Source organism: Megalopta genalis, chromosome 13, assembly GCF_051020955.1.
Source record: "Megalopta genalis isolate 19385.01 chromosome 13, iyMegGena1_principal, whole genome shotgun sequence".
NCBI lineage: Eukaryota > Metazoa > Arthropoda > Insecta > Hymenoptera > Halictidae > Megalopta > Megalopta genalis.
Window position 1 is genome coordinate 7,409,650 of NC_135025.1, and position 17,943 is coordinate 7,427,592.

The window sequence follows — 17,943 nt, forward strand, 5'->3', positions numbered from 1 at the left end:
CTAAAGGATTCGATCACACCTTCAAGTACAAAATTAATTCTTTCGATTTTCTTCCTTCCTTCGATTTTCTCGGTTAACCTAAATCCGTAAACCTCTAGGCGAAAGATCTGCCGATTCGGCGCAGTTCGCGTCACAATTCAAGAGCACGTTAAACAGGTCCCGTCCGATCCAGGCTCCGCGTAGACCGGGCCCGAAAGCACAACACACGTTGCGGCAGAGTTACCCGAGCGCATCACTGCCGCTGAATTAGAAGATGGATTAAATTAGGCACAAATAGCGAGAGTTAAGTGCAAGGTAGTAGCAAGCCACAATGCTAGAGTGTGTCCGATTGCCGGCTGGGAGGCCTCTCTCTCTCTCTACCTTGTCTCGTGCTCCGTCTTCTCTTGATTCTCTTTCTCCTTGGACTCCTGCTCCTCGACGATCTTCTGGTAGAAGCCTCTCCACATAGCCTCCTCGTCCATCCTGACAGGTGTCGACCGCGCCGCAGGTACAATTAAAACAGCATCCTCCTCGGGAACAACACCGTCTCCGGCTGGCGCGGCACACCGCGCGACCTTGCACAGGTCTGGGAAGTCTGGTGGACGTCAGAAATTCCAGTAAACGTGACGCCGAAGCCGGTACGTCAACCTGCACTGTCGTCGATAGCCAGACACATTGCCGTGCCCTGTTCGAGATAAGTACGATTCCAGCCGCTAGATGGCAGACGCTCACGGATATCGCATCGACCGGATCCTTCGACACGCTGCCTCTCCGACCTCTTATCGGGTACTTTCTACCGTGAATTGATTTGCTTCCGTGAAACCCGACGCGTTTGCGATGACAATGATTCGGTGTGCGACGACGTCGAGAATGTTTTTGGCAGCGCGGTGTTTAACCTAACTTTGATCCGCACCTGACACCGATGGCGCCATGACTCTCGAATAGCATCCGTGAGTCAACGGTGTAGCTGTCTCCGCGATGACATCATTTTTCTTAGGCTTTTCAGAGACCGTGGATGCTAAGCTCTTGCCAGGAATAACAATAGACGGTATCTCGGCTAATTTGCCGAGGGCGATTAGATCTTGGGCGGATTTAACGTATGAAACGCTGTTACCTGGAAACTTTCGGGCGAGCGGTTTATTTTGTTGTCTCGAGTTTTGTAGATCGCACTAATATTCTTTCGAAGCTGTTTTTATCGTTGTTTTTATCGTTGCGGCTGTGAACAGAGTGGTTGCACCGTTTGTTTTGGCCGTATGTTGCCAGGGTGAGAGTCCCGGCGCAGGCGTCGGCCCGCCATTTTCTTTATTAAAGACGCGTATTCGCTTGCGGTCGCCGCCATTTTTTATTTACCCTGCGTTTCAGTGTTCAGATATTATGATTTTCATGTGTAACAATTGTAGGTGTATTTTATTATGATTTAAAAGCATTGAAATCGTAGATGTATTTTATTATGATTTTAGCGCGTTTAAATTGCACATGTGTTTTACTGTGATTTAAAAATAGACAAATCGTAGACGTATTTTATTATGATTGAAAAATACATAAATCGCGTAGATGTATTTTATTATGATTTAAAGATATACAAATTGTAGATTGTAATTCAGAGCACAATGCGATACTTTTTTTAGTTTTATAAGGCTGTTGTTTAAGAATGAACTACTTCCTATTGTTTCTGTGGATATTATGAACAATATTGGAAGATAAAGGGAAACATTAATTGCTGAAGAACCAATGAGTTGTACTATGCAATACAATAAAATCATAACATAAAAGATGAGGATTTAGTCCTATACCATTTTATTTCATTCGTCGTGATGAAGAAGTTCCTATTGTTTTTGTGGATATTATGAACAATATTAGAATGAGTTGTACTATGCAATACATTAAAATCGCAACATAAAAATGAAGAACCTAATCTTATATCATTTTATTTCGTTCATCATGTTCGTTCGTCCCAATTGTTACCTTCTAACAGAAGTTAAAATCAAAGTTGATTTTATTTATTTATCATTAAGTTTAATATTCAGATCGCAAGGATGCATTCTAACTTCTAACAGAAGTTAAAATCAAAGTTGATTTTATTTATTTATCATTAAGTTTATTATCCAGATCGCAAGGATGCATTCTAACTTCTAACAGAAGTTAAAATCAAAGTTGATTTTATTTATTTATCATTAAGTTTATTATTCAGATCGCAAGGATGCATTCATGGGAAAGTGTTAAATAAATTAATTAACGTTCGTAGAGTATATCAGGCTAAAATTAAGTCGACATTAAAAGAATGAATTCGTTCTTGTTATTTTCAAAAAAATAGTTGCTCCAGTGCTATATATTTTCTGAATACCATCACACATCACTCATTTTTACTGCCTTATTCTTTATCACCTGCCAGCATCGACCTGAGACGTCGAAAAATGACAAAATACCGCCATATTTCAAGGAAAATTGTCAAAAACCGTCGTAAATCCTAATCAAGTAAAGTCATATATACCAGGAAAAACTTGCGAAAAGCCATAACTACAAAGAAACGCCGTGCGTACATCATGTTCCGTAACTCCATTTTCCTCTTACTACTCCTAGGTGAGTATCCAATCAAAAAACGACGTCTCAAATCTTTCATTACAATTTTTCCTAATTATAAACAGGCGTGATCGGCCGAATGATCAGCTCCGAACACCGTAAACGGAACAATTCTCTCGTTTTACCGGAGAATGAACAGTCGCATTCTTTGCTGCTGGTTAATCCAGAGCAAGTGAAATCCTTGGAGGAAACGATTCGACGTTTTCTGTCAACGTTGGCGGAACCAATCAACAAGCCAATTATACTGAGATCAACCGGGAACAATCTGCAATCGTCGATTCGCGAGATGTGCGACTCAATGCGGAACAAGCTGATGGGATTCGCGGAAGATTGCAATCTGACCACGACTGCCGAACGTTATCGGCAAAGTTCGAAGGAACTTCCTGTCTCCAGCGACTGGTTCTCTGAAGCGATGCTGCAAATTGCATTTTTGTTACGCGATGTCGGCGATATGGTTAACGAAATCGGCGATAAAATTGAGAAGCATTTCGGCGAACGCGGTACTGTCTCGTCAAAAAGTCAGGTTTGTTCGAACGAAACGAAGTAGAATCACAGTCAGAATTGTACAACGTGTATAAAAATTCACCGTTCAAAAAGTAAATTATAACTTCTTCTACTTAAGAACATTATTAAAAGAAAGATTACGTTTTCACTCAATTTCTGTTTTTATAATTTACTTAGTAAAACTTAAATGACTGCGAAGCAGACTTAAAAATTGTTCAAAAATAGAAGCCGTGCCAAAACAGGTTGTTAATTTCTAGTTAAATTTACTATGAATGTTTAAGCACTGTTTAAGTACTGTGTTTAAGCACTGTTTATTTATGTAAGAATTTATAATCCATAAATTTCATTTATTTCGATTTTCTATTGGAATCTCTAACTTAAATTTTTACATTCGAATAATTTCTTTGAAGCAACTTCCAGGTTCTGTATACTAATTTGCATAAAAATTTCAGCAACCAATGCAGCACTCCGAGGATCTAGAATTCCTAGGCGTGATCTACGACGCAGCAGATTTCGGAGAAAGGCTCTCCCATTGCCTAAACCGTCTGTCGAAGCTGAAAAGGCAGGAATCGCCGTTCGACATCAAGCATATCTTGTTAAACATCGCCAAAAATCCTCCAGAAATTGCAGTGGAAGTCTTGGAATCCAGTTTGCAATACGCATCGACCGGAGACATTCCGAAAAATCGAGCGCGCAGCAACTGGCACGCTTACTTCTGTCGATCGATGATAAAACATGAAGGAGCAGCAGCTGCCTTTCGTAACTGCGTTCAAGATCTGCAGAATCTCGAAAGGTGTGTCCAGTCCCCGGAAACACGATCCGTAAATCGCGGCAGGAAAAACGAGGAAAATCAATGGCTCAAAGCGATCGAACAGCTGAGCGATTGCGAGGTGCGCACAGACGAGGATGGCATACAGAAGGTGATTTGTAAATCAGGAAGCAAAATGCCGAAGACGGTGCAACAGAAGATGAAGTACACCTTCGAGAAAATTCTGGATAGGAAGATTTCGAAACGATCTACTTTCCATCGAGCTGTCCGCGATTTAAGCGACACGCTGTCGAAAAAACCGTGGGGTCGGAAGCTTGCCGACCAGTGTTATCAATTCTCTATGATCCATGACAATGGACTGCAGAAATTGAAGAGGTCTTCCGTGCTCGCTGCCAGAGATAGCAGAGCTGCGGCAAAGTTAGTTGCATCATAAGTATTTTAGTAAAAATGATATTAATTTGATTTCAAAATGAGATTTGATTTTAATTTAATTTTAGAATTATATTAATTGATTTTAGTTAAAATGATATTAAAATGATATATTACATAATTTAAATATGAATTCGTATAAAAATACTATAAAAGTATAGAATTTATAAGCAAATTCATTTATAGATTTATAATGAATTTCAAATTTATATACAAATTTATACATAAATATGATATTTACGAAGTTATATGAACAGATTATGGTTAAATAAATTTGTAATAAAATTTAAATGTGAATTTATATAAAAGTTAGAAATAATTTTATGTAAGAATTAAATTTATTAATGAGAATATTGCAATGAATTCAACATTATACAAATTTATATATAAATATTTAATATTTACAGATAAAATCATGGAAATAAACTAAAGATAAATAGATTTATATTGAAATTTGAATATGAATTTATATAAAATTATATAAAAATGTAAAACTTGCAAATAAAGTAGGAGGTAATAATTTAAAAAATTGTTAGAGACATGCAATCAATTCAAAGATATCTTTCGTTATTGCAAACTGAATCTAAGCAGACCGATGTTTCAATGTGCTCGTTCACAGGCACAGAAAGGTCCTCGGAGCGTTCCAGATGTACAGAAATGGCGCATTCGAAAGAATATTTGGCGCAATCGGTGGACTGCACCGTTCCACGACCGAGTTCGAAAAATTTTTAGTGGGCGGGGTTCAGAATATAATGAACGAGTCCTGGCAGAGCCACATGAAGATCATGTCGTGCATGATGGACTGGATGAACAAGGTGTTGCAGTTTTACTCTGACAACGGCAGTGGTTTGGGAGAGAAACCGCCAGAGACGAACAAGGTGGCGGAAGAATCGAATGAAAGCGATAATTGGAGCTCGGAATTTTTCGAGAGCGACAAGAGAAGAACTAAGAAAGCATCTCGACATCGTTCCGCAGGTTTGGACAATTCTTATAACCTGCATTTTTCTTCTACTTTATGAAATAATTTCTCGAACAATTGCGGTCGAATCAAATTGATATTTTTGACAAGTTCGATCAGACAATGCAATTCTCTTTCAAACAATTGCACAAATTTAAGCTTTTTTTTAGCTATTTACGTGTTTATTTATTAATACTTAAAACCTGTAGGTTTATTTAGCAAATACAGGATTGTTACACGTACATGCGTTCGATATTATTTATTATTAGTTTCTGTATCGTAATATTTCTATTCACAACGACACCAATATTTTCTGCTTGAAATTCTGTGCGTTCGCAAGTATTTTCCGTTAGAGATCAATGGGTATCTTCTTCACAGCAGCTTTGGGAAGAGCGGAAGCCTCGATGGACAATTTCATCGAATCCATGAATCGCGTTAGCAGAGTCCGAAGCACAAACGACACGAGCATGTTGGCTGGTTTAACGAACAATCTTCTGTTAGTTACAATGTTCGTAGAAACGCTCGGCTTTGTTTCCACTTTGTACTGTTTCGAGCATGGAATGAAAAACGAAACCGAGCCCCCGCATTTTGAGGACGACAACCGGCTTACGCGTTGACCGCTGCGCTGCCTTTAGTTCGTACAGGGATTATTCGATTCGATTCCAAAGGATTATGCGCCCTTTGAACCTCGTGAAAACCTGACTAAAGTCGCCCCGATAGTTGTGCAAACTATGAGATTGTACGAAAATTTTACGAAAATTGTTCTCATTATTATCCCAACGCTGCGCTTTGTTGAGAAATAAACAATATTTGATGCGTCGATCAATTTTTCTTTTTCTTTACGTACCTCTAGTCACTGTTACATTCGACAAGTATTATTTATAATATATATTTATATAGTATTATTTACTGGTAATAGTGGATATAAACAGTGTAAGTTAAATTATAAACGAATATGTAATTTGATTACAGATATTTGTCATAAACCATTTATGCATGGAAATAAATGAAAATATATTTCGTTTAAAAGCGGTCTTGCTGAATTCTCTTTATCCCGCATTTGCAAAAAGTATAAAATAACTTTGATTTCACGCGAATATCGTTTCAATCATTCCAGATCGCGTTTTTTAACCCGATGCCCTCGTTAACAAAACGAATCTCTGCAGCGTAACATTTATGATTTCACGAACGCTGCGATGTTTCGCCGTAAATCAATGGCGTCGCGCGTTATGCTTTTTAAAACACCAAGATCGCGCAGATAATAATAGCAATAAATTTGGAAAATGCATCGCAACGCGACGTTTATAGCTCACGAAGATGCAAAGCACTCAGTTTGTCACACAGATTTATTCAACGCGTTCGCACCGGTGCTAAGTATTGCAAAATGCGTGCGGCGCCGGCAATTTCATACTTGCTGTGTAAGTATCATTTTTTGTTTTCGCGTACATAAAGCATGCAAATTGGAAAAAGTGTTCATTCTTTTAACTTTCCCTCTATTTATCTTGTGAAAATAACAGGAGAAACGAGCTTTTCGGTAATTTCGTAGGTTTCGTTGCATTGCTAGGGATAGAACATGTTACGGCAAATGCAAAAGCGAGAATCATCGGTGGCCATCCTGTTGATATCAAACTGAGACCGTTCATGGTGAGTACGATTAGTAAGATCTTTGCACAAAATAAAAATATATTTGCTCTTCCAATGATTTTAAGTTCGAGATAATTCCCCGTTTTGTGCGCCGTTTGTTAATTTTTGTCCTAAGTGCGTAGAACTGCACTCTGAAGATTAACATTTTTAGCTCTCTTTATACAACTCTGAAGGATTTATATGCGGCGCTAGCATACTCTCCGATAGATGGGGTATAACTGCTCTTCATTGTTTGTAAGTTTTAATATTCTTATAAGATCTCTAAGAGCGAATGAATTAGTACAGAATTGAATTGATCGAATTAATTGTTCAGAATGTCCGAAAATGCTACGAGCTATTACGTACGAGCCGGATCAAATTTGCACTATTTTGGAGGCACGTTGCATAGGTTAACTAGGATACACGCGTACGACAGAACAGCATTTCTCTACTGGTTTTCCAGCATGTTGCATTACGACATAGCACTTTTCGAAGTGTGGCCATCCTTTCGTTTTTCGAGCAAAGTGAGAGCTGCTCGTTTGCCGAACAAGTTCAGTCGACTGCCTCGGACGCTGTACGTTTGTGGATGGGGCTACAGTGATTTCCAACAAAATGTTAGTAGACCTCGCTGATGAATTTACTTTTTAGAATTAATCTTCTGTACGAAGCAGACGGTACAGTAATTCCACGATTAAAAATTATAGTCACAAGCCTGGAAGTTGAAATTTGAAATATGAAAACTAAATATTGAAACGTAAAATTTGGAATTTGAAATTTGATATTTAAAATTTGGAATATTAGATTTGGAATTACAAGTTTGATAATTAGAATTTGAAAGGAACTTAAAACGAATTTGTAAGGAATTTGACATTTGAAATATGAAAACTAAATATTGAAACGTAAAATTTGGAATTTGAAATTTGATATTTAAAATTTGGAATATTAGATTTGGAATTGCAAGTTTGATAATTAGAATTTGAAAGGAATTCAAAACGAATTTGTAAGGAATTTGAAATTATCAATTTAATCTTTGAAGTTGGAGAAATTGAGATCATTGTTTACTGAATTTCTCAAACGCTAAACTTCGCATCTCAAATGTTGAACTGACAATAATTTAACCTTGACAATACGTCGATATTTTCCAGGCAAGAATTAACAACGCCCTAATGGGGGTCCACGTTCGACGTATACCGTACGAGGCTTGCGTTAACCAAACAACGGAATACAAAGCACTGGTTGACAAAGAACACCACGTTTGTTACGGTACTCCTGGCAAAGATTCCTGTTTCGGCGACTCAGGGGGCCCTTTGGCTAATAAAAATACAATCTATGGTGTAGTGTCTTTCGGTCAAAATTGTGGCACAGTGCCGGGTGTTTACGAAAGTGTTCAATACTATCGTCAGTGGATTAAACGTGTCACAAATTTATGAAACAAAAGTTGAGTCAAAGATCTATTTGCAAAAAGGCTTCGCGTACATCCAAGGAACTTTTCATTGCCTTTACTAAACAATAAATTCTTCACAACTCTCAAACAAAGTATTTTTTGTGTCATATTGATTTAGATTCTAAATACATTCTTTCTTAGGAGGTACAATTAGGGATGAATAGTTATTACATAAATCGTTTTTAAATTCGTTTGCAAATTGTTCGTATTCATCTTCGAAGAGAATTATTTTGTAAATTGTATTTCTACAGCTTCGAAGAAAACGATTTTCTAAATTGTTCATCAGCAGCATCAAAAAGAATCATTTTCCAGAAATTGTTTTTCTATAGCTTCGAAGAAAACGATTTTCCAGAAAAGAAAAATATTCTTCAAATTGTCTTTCTGCAGCTTGAAAAATTGCTTACATCTTCGTTGAAGATGATTTTCTATTTTGTCTCATTACAGCCTCGAAAAGAATTATTTTCTGAATTACTTTTCTTGCATCGAGATATTAATTGTCTTTTAGTGTCCTTTTATTATCCTCGAAAAGAATTATTGTGTAAATTACTTTTCTTGTATCGAGATATTAATTGTCTTTTAGTGTCCTTTGATTATCTTCGAAAAGAATTATTGTGTAAATTACTTTTCTTATATCGAGATACTAATTGTCTTTTAGCGTCCTTTTATTATCCGATAAGTTATTCTTCCATTGTTTCCGGACCGAATAATTTGTCTTCCGCAGTGTTTCGTTCTACGAAAGATGAAAGTAGGAGATGAAAGTTCCAAATGGTATCAATCCGATGATTGGAGAACCGTGTTCCGAAAGGATGCTCGAAAACAATCGCTTCCAGGAAAGAGGCGAAATGCGGACTTGGCGGCGTTCAGGTTCGATGCACGCCGGAAGTCCATTACGCACGTTCTGCGCAAGATCCTGCGGCTCACGTACCGTGTACTTAGGGCTGGATGAAGTTCGTGGCCCTCGAGTAATACGTAATTAGAAACTATTGTGTAGGCGGCTTCGTATTATCGGCACGCATGGCCATCGACCTGAGAATTACTATTTCTGTGCGTCTGCCCACACAGAGTAGCCGCATTTTCATAACAATGTGATTGAAACTCGATTCCCATCTCAATTATACGTCGATAAAACGCATAGTCTGTTTAGGCTACCTGTTATCTAATTTCGAAAAGATTGGTGCAACAACTACTTTCAAAAATACAGAAATGCAAATGAATATTAATTTGGGCTTTCAAATACGTTCTTCTATGAACAATACCTTTTTAAAGTTAATATTATGGTTGCACAAAGTATTAAAACTCGTATTAATCATATGTTCACGTTTTCATGTTATTTCATAAATACGTTTACGCCTTAAAAATCTATCGTTGCGGTCACTATGCAAAAAAATGATATTCTATTAGCTTTCTGCGAAGAAAAGAATTATTGCTATAACAATTAATTATTTATTTACTTATTATCATTACGATTCGTTGAAGCCAGACATTTCTGGACTATTTTGATCTCCAAGAAACAGTTCATTTAAAAAATGGTTGCTTTTGTTGCTTATTATAACGAAATATCTAAATTAGGTACAGTTACATGATCTTGATTTATATGTATATGGGTTGTATCACTGCATAAGTAATGCACATTTCGGGGGAACAGTTCGTTAAAAAAATAATTTATTTCATTTATATAGAAATAATTTATTGCTTATAATGAAGAAATATTGAAATTAGATATATTTTGGCTATTTTGGAACGCGACTATAATCAGCGGGGCATGGATTGCATACATTCATGCACTGCGAAAGCAATGCACATTTCCAAGGAACATAATATTGTATATTATATATTAATATCGTATATTATATATTAATATTGTATATTATATATTAATATTAATATATATTTATATTAATACATATTAATATATATATTTATATCAATATATATTAACACGTTCCGTGCCACGTGTACCATCGATGGTACACGCTTGCATGTTTACTTAGTGAACTGAACAAATTGTTTACAAGAAATTTAGAACCGAAGAATCAATTTCCACCGCAAGAATGGCCGTTGATAAGTTTTTGTTACGTTGTTATGTGTACGAGAATTAATAATTGCACGTAATACATCAAGTTTTAGTAAAATATCAAAGTGTGAAGATTCGAGTAAAAAAAGCTCGGCACGGAACGTGTTAATGTATATTTTGTTGCTCCCGATTCAAGGGTAGTTGCCAAGGGCGCAAAAGTTGTGCGCTCGAGTGAAGTGAGCTTGCATCCGACTGCATTAGAATTTCGATGACGTCGCGGGGAACCGTAAATTCCTGTTGAAACACCCGAAGGAATTACATATTCCAGATAGTCCACTGTCGCGACTATCATTGTCCGGCGCTTGGGGCGCGCCGGTGGGCACGCGAGCGTTACCTGCTGCTCGCTGTCATTTACTCGGGTGAGTCACCCACGCACGTTTCCCCACGTAAACGGCGACTGCCGGCTTTTCCGCCGTTGTCACGAGGGTCTTTAAACTCGCCGTCCACGTGCAACACCGTGAGAAGTTCGGGTACCGCGCGTATCACATACGTTTGTTTATCTCTCTTCTCGCGCCGCGGGAAAACCATTTACAATTGTCGGTCGAGATATTGGTACGGAACCGGTCGATCGATTCGATATTTACATATGATAATGCGGCCAGATGCGTCTTCCACGATAATTATGCTGTCCGAGCAGCGTATAGTTTACTCGGCGCTGCTATAAATAGGTAATCGCGGAGGAATACCTAATCAGGCACATGGTAACCCATTCGGGTTTTCCTGTTTAAATTCTTACGACGCGGCTGTCAGAAATTATTACGTTATCAGAGATTTTTAAATTGTTTGCAAAAAGCAGAGTCGTCAAATGATCTTGTAATTCAAGCGATTCCATTATTAATTGAATTTTTGGGAAGAACTAAATTATTTCGGAAATATATTCGTTGGCATAGAGACAATAATTTATGCACGCGTTGTTCGTTATTAAGATGCACATGCATTCACTCAATTAGATGTTTTTTAAAAGTTTGTTCTTCCAATTCACTCTAAACATTATTATCTAATATTTAGCATCGAAAGCATACGTTTTAAACGTACAAACGCGACGAAAATTCAGGCAAGGGTGAAAACGGACCCGGCGTCTGCCAGTCACATTGTCGTTTCCACTCTGCTCCTCAATGTTTAAATAATATACAGATTGATATCGCTCACGTGGTACGTTCTGCGCCGTGTCGTAATTCCTACACCGTGTTTCATTGTTGATTCATTTAACGAGATCCTATTTATTTTCCTGCCGGGCATTACGCAATCCCGTGTTAACTAGCAACGCTGTCGCAAAACTGAAATTCAGGCATTCAGACTGATAAGCATATTTGTTAATCGAAGTCATTTAAATGATTCACAGGCGGCTGCGTTCGAAAAGATCAAACACGAAACATTGATTCCGCGATACGTCCGTATATGCGTTCGCACGGTTATATGTATAGTACATGATCGCACGACTCAGGACACATAACCAGCCGCCGGATTTAATAAAATTTCCACGGCCCATCGAATTCCATTTACGGAGCAGCCATTCCACGAGAAAGTTATTTCACGATGTACGATCGCGACGGAGTTTTACTTGACGATTTAAATATGATCGATAATCGGGCGACTTGTTCTGTCACAAATCAAATCCTCGCGAATTCGTAATTACTTAATAGTGGACAGCGCACTCTATGCAAAATTTAAGCGTGTGAGATGTTAAATAGAAAATGTTATTTTAATGCTAAATTGAATGTTAGGCGTTAATGTTAAATGTTAACTCAGAGACACAGGTATTTGACAGATATACAGTTTTTTAAGAGATTAAATTCTTAAATAAAGAAATAGACTTTTACTCTTCAATTTCTCTAAAAACATTATAATTTTGCGCTTTCGTCTTCGCCATTCGTTTGTAATATCGTTTGTTACGTATTTTTGCAGATTTCTGGGCGCAATGAACATTTTGGGAAGCACAGGTCAAATAAAGAAATTCTTGCAATTTAAATAACTCGAAAATAATAAATAAATGCGCTCTATTCGTTTTCGCGATTTCCACGTAAAATCCACGACCAGCTGGCAGATAATGAAGATTCCTTTCTCGACGAGAAACTCACCCTGACCTCGCATCCGGTGAAACTCGGTTCCGCAGGACCTTCAACATTTGCCGTCTGAACTTCGAGTACCACGCGCCACTATACTTCAGTCTGGCATTTTTTCTTGACCCATTGTTCAAGTTTCTGTTCTCCGCGACGACACCTGCATTGTGCTTCACACTTTCGTGCCTTGAAACCGATAACACTGGCTTGTCTTTGGTAGCTGTTAGCTTGGTGTCCTTCCTTCTCGAATTAATACTATTTATCACAGAGTAATCAGGCTCCTCGTCAGTTAAAATCGAGATTCGCTTGTTGTTCAAGTAAAGCTGGCTGCTGATCGAGTTTCTGCGACTTTGCAGATTTGATTTGACGCTAGCACGCCTTGACAGTCTCCTTCGTCGACGCCTCAGTCTCACCAAAGCGGTCAACATTGTCGAAACAAATGATTTCCAAATCGATGATACCGTTCGGAAGCGTCCAATACGTTTTTATACGTCTGCAGCGTTCTTTGTGCAGCGATAATTTCACCGCATTCTGATCAAAGCACTTTCTATCTGAACGATCCTTATCGTTGTTTCAACACTTCTTTGCGTAACATTGAGATCATCCTTTACCACTAATAACACTTTTATTCATGAAAATGTTGACAATATTGCGGTTTGTTCTGTAACTTATCACTTGGTATTATGATTTATTGGAAATAATCGCGATGGAATGTGAACGACAATAATGTTGAATTTTAATGTCGAATTCTTTGTTTCTTCTATGTTTATTGTTTTAGAATGTTGTTCGATGGCGGCGGTAGTAAAGGGGGTTTCAGATCTCGAGTTAAGATCGCTGATATTCGCTTAATGAGTTGTAATGTCGTTGATACTGTTATCGCCACGATTTTCACATTTCGGTGGACGACCGTGTCAGCGCACAATGCGCCCCGTGTATGCCGCGTGCAAGAAAGAACGGAACTAAACACAGTCACTATACTAAATATCCACCGAGAGGGAACACCGTAGGTGAGTATAAAAGGAGTGGGGGCATCGGGAATTCATCTAGCTCTGACCGACAAAGATTTCTAAACAGGTATCATCAATTTCCCCTCGTCATGACGAGTGATAATTAAACTCGGTTTTTTTTTATTTTCACAGCATTATTATTCAAAAACCCAAGAGCCTGTTTACAGACATAAACACTGTATTTGTTTTATGTAAAATATCCTAGGTAACAGAATCGATCTACCCAGATTGCAAAATTACAAAAACTGGCTATAAAATTTGCCATAACAGTGAGGTGTCTAATTTCACAAAATCGGCAATATTTAAACTGTTATAATTTCATCAGAAATTAGTCTCGTTTGAAAGTCTCTACTTTCAGAATTTATTACTAATTTTTTTACATATTTTTGCATGATATGGTGGATGGGAGACCGTAGACATATTATTGCTAAAAAAAATGCTACAAATTGAAAAGTCTTTAAAAACATTAAACATGACGTATCTTCATTGAATCTGTCATAGATTTGAAGAATGAAGCCTCTCCTTCGTAACAGCACCTTAAAATTTGATCTACGTTTTATTAAGTTATTTATAAACAATGTATCTTAGTGCATATTCTTTATTCATTACTCTGCTGTCAAGATTGTACCCTCAAACTTTAATTGAGATGGTTTATTATTTTACATAATAAATAGTATAAACAGCAAACACCGTGAGATAATAATTTAAACAATGAATACATTAAATCAATCGTTCAGAATAATAAAAGTAGCAAATGTATAATTTTGTTGAACCTGCGCAGCTCATTAAAATGTACAGTTCAATAAGATACAATGCTCTTTTCAATTGAAATCATGTAAACTGCCAATTAAACACGATTCTCCGAATCGTCAGCCTTCCTGCGTCATATTAATTACTAAACTTCTAAGATCGTTTGTGTCCATTAACGTATTTTCATTGGCCATCCCAATAGGGGTCTATTATTACGTCGGAAAGGAAATCAGTCTGCTAGTATGAATATACTATCTATGATCATTGTGTCACTTCACGTGCGTCGAACATAGTGGCAGCTGCAAAGCTAGCCATTGTGCATTTAATTATCACCATTTTTCTATACAGTGGAATGCTGGAAAATACATCAGGTGACTGGTACGATTTTTTCCATCGACGTTAACGAAGCCGGGGAATAATCGAGTCGGCGATGATTACAAAGATAACATCTTGTCAGAAAATAAGATTATAATCATCCTATTACGGATCTTTATGCAAAATGAAAATTTTCCGCAAATCAGTTGCAAGAAATAAAGTCCTCAAAACCTTTCAATCTTTCTACCATCATTTAGTCATAGTTGCATTTCAAGGTCAATAGAATCGACAAAATGCACTTTAGAGACTTAGCAGATTAGGGTGAGTTAACACGTTTTTAACTTTTTAATTTGTACGATCTTTATTTGAGCTAATCACTTATTTGAAAAAAAGAAAACATTAAATATATTGTGATTCTTTCTTTTCATATATATATATATATATATGTATTCACAAAATATATAGAACACAAATTATAAAATGTTTTCTACAGAAATGCAAAATGTATACTTCCTAGTAACTAATTTTATTCTTAAAAATATGTTATTCAATTATAACTACAATTGAACTTACAATTATAAATTCGTCGATTGAAATTTTATTCGAATAACATCCCGAATAAATTTTTCGAATAATACATAAATGTGGGCGTAGCGTAGACTATTGACTGTCGCGACGCGTATCTTGCGCACCCTCTCGTCTTACTGTTTCTATTCAGGCTGCGGTCGATTTGGATGATGCCATTTTTTAAGGATTTTTAGTGTCTTTTTGGCGAATTTATTAGTTAATTTATTTCCTGGTTCTCTCTCTCTCTCTCTCTCTCTCTCTCTCTCTCTCAGAGTTGTGCATTATTCGATTAAAATTTGATTCGACAAATTTATTCGAGATGTTACTCGAATCAAATTTTATTCGACGAATCTATTCGAGATGTTATTCGAATAAAATATTATTCGACGTATTTATTCGAGATGTTATTCGAATAAAATATTATTCGACGAATTTATTCGAGATGTTATTCGAATAAAATATTATTCGACAAATTTATTCGAGGTGTTATTCGAATAAAATATTATTCGACGAATTTATTCGAGGTGTTATTCGAATAAAATTTTATTTGAATAATGCCCAAACCCTACCCCACAGTAACCGGTTCCACCACCCTATACACAAATACTATCCACCGCAGGTAACAGTCATCTAATGACCTTCGAACGTCTGTTGTACGAGCTATAAATACGCAGTGTCTTGACCCCAGTCTCACTTTTTCCTAATTTATCGCCAGAAAAAGATATCTCCTTCACTAAAATCGCAAAGATGCATAACCAAGTAACTTCAACTAAGAAACGAGCAATCTCCGTTGACACAAGCAATGATTATTTCTTCAAACTAATTAACATCGCTCCAATAGCGGCTCCAGTGGACTGAAACAATCACTATTAGCGTAACCGACAGCGGCGCCATATTGTTCGGAAGAACGAGTTCCTGGAATCGACGCGAACGCCGCAAGTAAACGCAATTATGGGACCCAAAAAATCGAAACTACTTACATAGGCCTGATACCCGTGCACAACACCTTCGGTATATTCTTCTGGAAAGCGTCCTCGTAGGAGACGAGGCCGGTTTTCGTCGTGTGGTAGGCATGTTTCCGTTTGAATAACACCCAGCCGAGCATCCTGCGGTCGGTGGACACCGTTCGCGTCGTTCGTGAAAATGATTGCGGCCCGCTGGTCGACCCGCTTGATTGACACCAGACGAATACGAGCCAGGTCGCGCGGTTTTAAGATTGCAACTTTATTCCGTCGCGATGCAATGTCCAACTGCGGCCAGATGCAAGTGGCACGGCACGTCGAACGAACGGGCAAAATGAATTATTGGACGATGCGTGTGGAGGGGGCTAGAACAATGTCACACGTAATGCTTCCGCTTTGGCAAATAAAACCGGCGGTCGCCGTAGACAATTGTGCAGAAATTATGCTGCGATGTCTTTTTTTTTTATTTTTACGCTGGCGCACGTGGAACAAGCGTCGAGCGTTCGAGTGCATGCCGGGCATAACGCTGTCAGACGCGTCGTTCAATGATGTCTGACTGCGACGATTAGCTGCCGTGCCATAGCATGTGATCGATAATTTGGTGGTAAAGGGGTATTATGAGTAAATAGTTGATGTGTAGTTGTAATTGGCTATGTATAAAGCGGGATAGAGGCGCCGGAATGATGTTATGGCTCCGGCGCACTTAATAATTAAATGCCACGGATTTTCGTCAAGTGTCGGATACGTTCTGCAACAACGTAATTTGCGGCAGAGGGAAAATTGTTTCCGTTCGCGCTGAAAACGATACGGAAATCTAGGGAAATAGTCGACGAGCTTGCAGTTAGTTCGTCTCGATGTTCAACCCTCGGAACAATTGTATCACTGTTGAATACATACATACACCGCGTGAAGTGTGTTGATAGCTTTTGTATAAAATATGGAAGTTAAAAAATGTTATGTCAATAAACAAATTGGTTCGAATGACTCGAAATTGTTGCATATGTTAGCCCCACTAGTTTGCTAGAGAATGAGTACACAAATTTTGTTTAGTTTGCATTGATGAAGAAATTAAAGAACGAAGTTTCCCAAGCTTTTCATCTGAGCTTGTAATGAACATTTTTCCCCATATAAGAATCCTCTATAATTTAATATGGAATATTTTATGTTTTTACAGTGTTGCTATAGGTCTATTTACCTAGAACTGATCACAGTAATTGAAGCACCGTAATTAGATCAGTGTGCAGGAATTGACGGATCAACGCACGATTTAAATGTTTCAAGAAGTGTATCACAAGGAAGAAACTACTTAATTTGTCGAAAACTTCGGACATCACTTTAACGGGCACGGTAATTGACACACTTATCCTACATATTATCCTGTTATTTCTAGGAAAATTGATCTCAGACTTTATGACTTTTATTTTTATAACTTGAGGTATACATGTACCTCTTAATACCAAAAAATATGTATTTATTATTATCAAAAGAAAAACATAATAACGTAAAGATGTGAGAACATTTGTAATAAAAAAATACGTAGAATCTAATAGCTGGAGTACGAAGGAAACGTATCTTCGAATTTAACGAAGCTTATAATTATTCGTATCAAAACTATTCTTGCAGTCTACGACTATACTTTATGGGGTTAAGAAGCTCCGAATCGTCGAGGAACGCGTGAAACGATGAACCGATGAACAGGTAGCTCGAGGTGGATATGTAACGAATCGTGAATAACCAACATAGTTCAATTAATCAGCGGCGTACTTAAATGGTCTTACTCGCGGCTGCAAATCAGATTCAAACAACGTTGCCTCGTATACCGCATTAACGTAAGGAACTGGCTGCGCTGTTACATCCTTTTGATCTCTCATTCGAAAAATCCACATTTTCCTACTCATCAAGCGTTCACTGTTTCGTGCGCG

At 37.6% G+C, this 17,943-nt stretch overlaps 3 protein-coding genes across 10 annotated transcripts in view; 2 read left to right on the plus strand and 1 right to left on the minus strand.

The window, feature by feature from the left end:
- stac (C2 and C2B_Munc13-like domain-containing protein staccato) overlaps window positions 1-16,289 on the minus strand; it is a 55,421-nt gene extending 39,132 nt beyond the window's left edge. For 4 of the 8 annotated variants that reach the window (XM_076526107.1, XM_076526093.1, XM_076526092.1 and 1 more), the window contains exon 1: window positions 12,439-12,863. In XM_076526107.1, the coding sequence (XP_076382222.1) occupies window positions 12,439-12,848 (410 nt within the window). In that variant the 5' untranslated portion in view covers window positions 12,849-12,863. Of the gene's footprint in view, window positions 1-360; window positions 1,209-12,438; window positions 12,864-16,039 lie in introns of those variants that run through there. The other 4 variants (XM_076526097.1, XM_033476776.2, XM_076526094.1 and 1 more) reach the window with 3 other exon arrangements.
- Window positions 2,077-6,041, plus strand: LOC117224103 (uncharacterized). Its single transcript, XM_076525941.1, has 5 exons — window positions 2,077-2,559; window positions 2,625-3,082; window positions 3,510-4,249; window positions 4,881-5,236; window positions 5,601-6,041. The coding sequence occupies exons 1-5, from the start codon at window positions 2,523-2,525 to the stop codon at window positions 5,834-5,836; spliced, it is 1,827 nt and encodes a 608-aa protein (XP_076382056.1). The 5' UTR covers window positions 2,077-2,522; the 3' UTR covers window positions 5,837-6,041.
- On the plus strand, window positions 6,503-8,272 carry LOC143260467 (trypsin 3A1). The gene is made up of 5 exons (XM_076525942.1): window positions 6,503-6,593; window positions 6,766-6,887; window positions 7,015-7,097; window positions 7,177-7,456; window positions 7,988-8,272. Exons 1-5 carry the CDS (start codon window positions 6,503-6,505, stop codon window positions 8,270-8,272), a joined length of 861 nt encoding a protein of 286 aa, XP_076382057.1.
- Window positions 16,290-17,943: the final 1,654 nt, after the last annotated feature.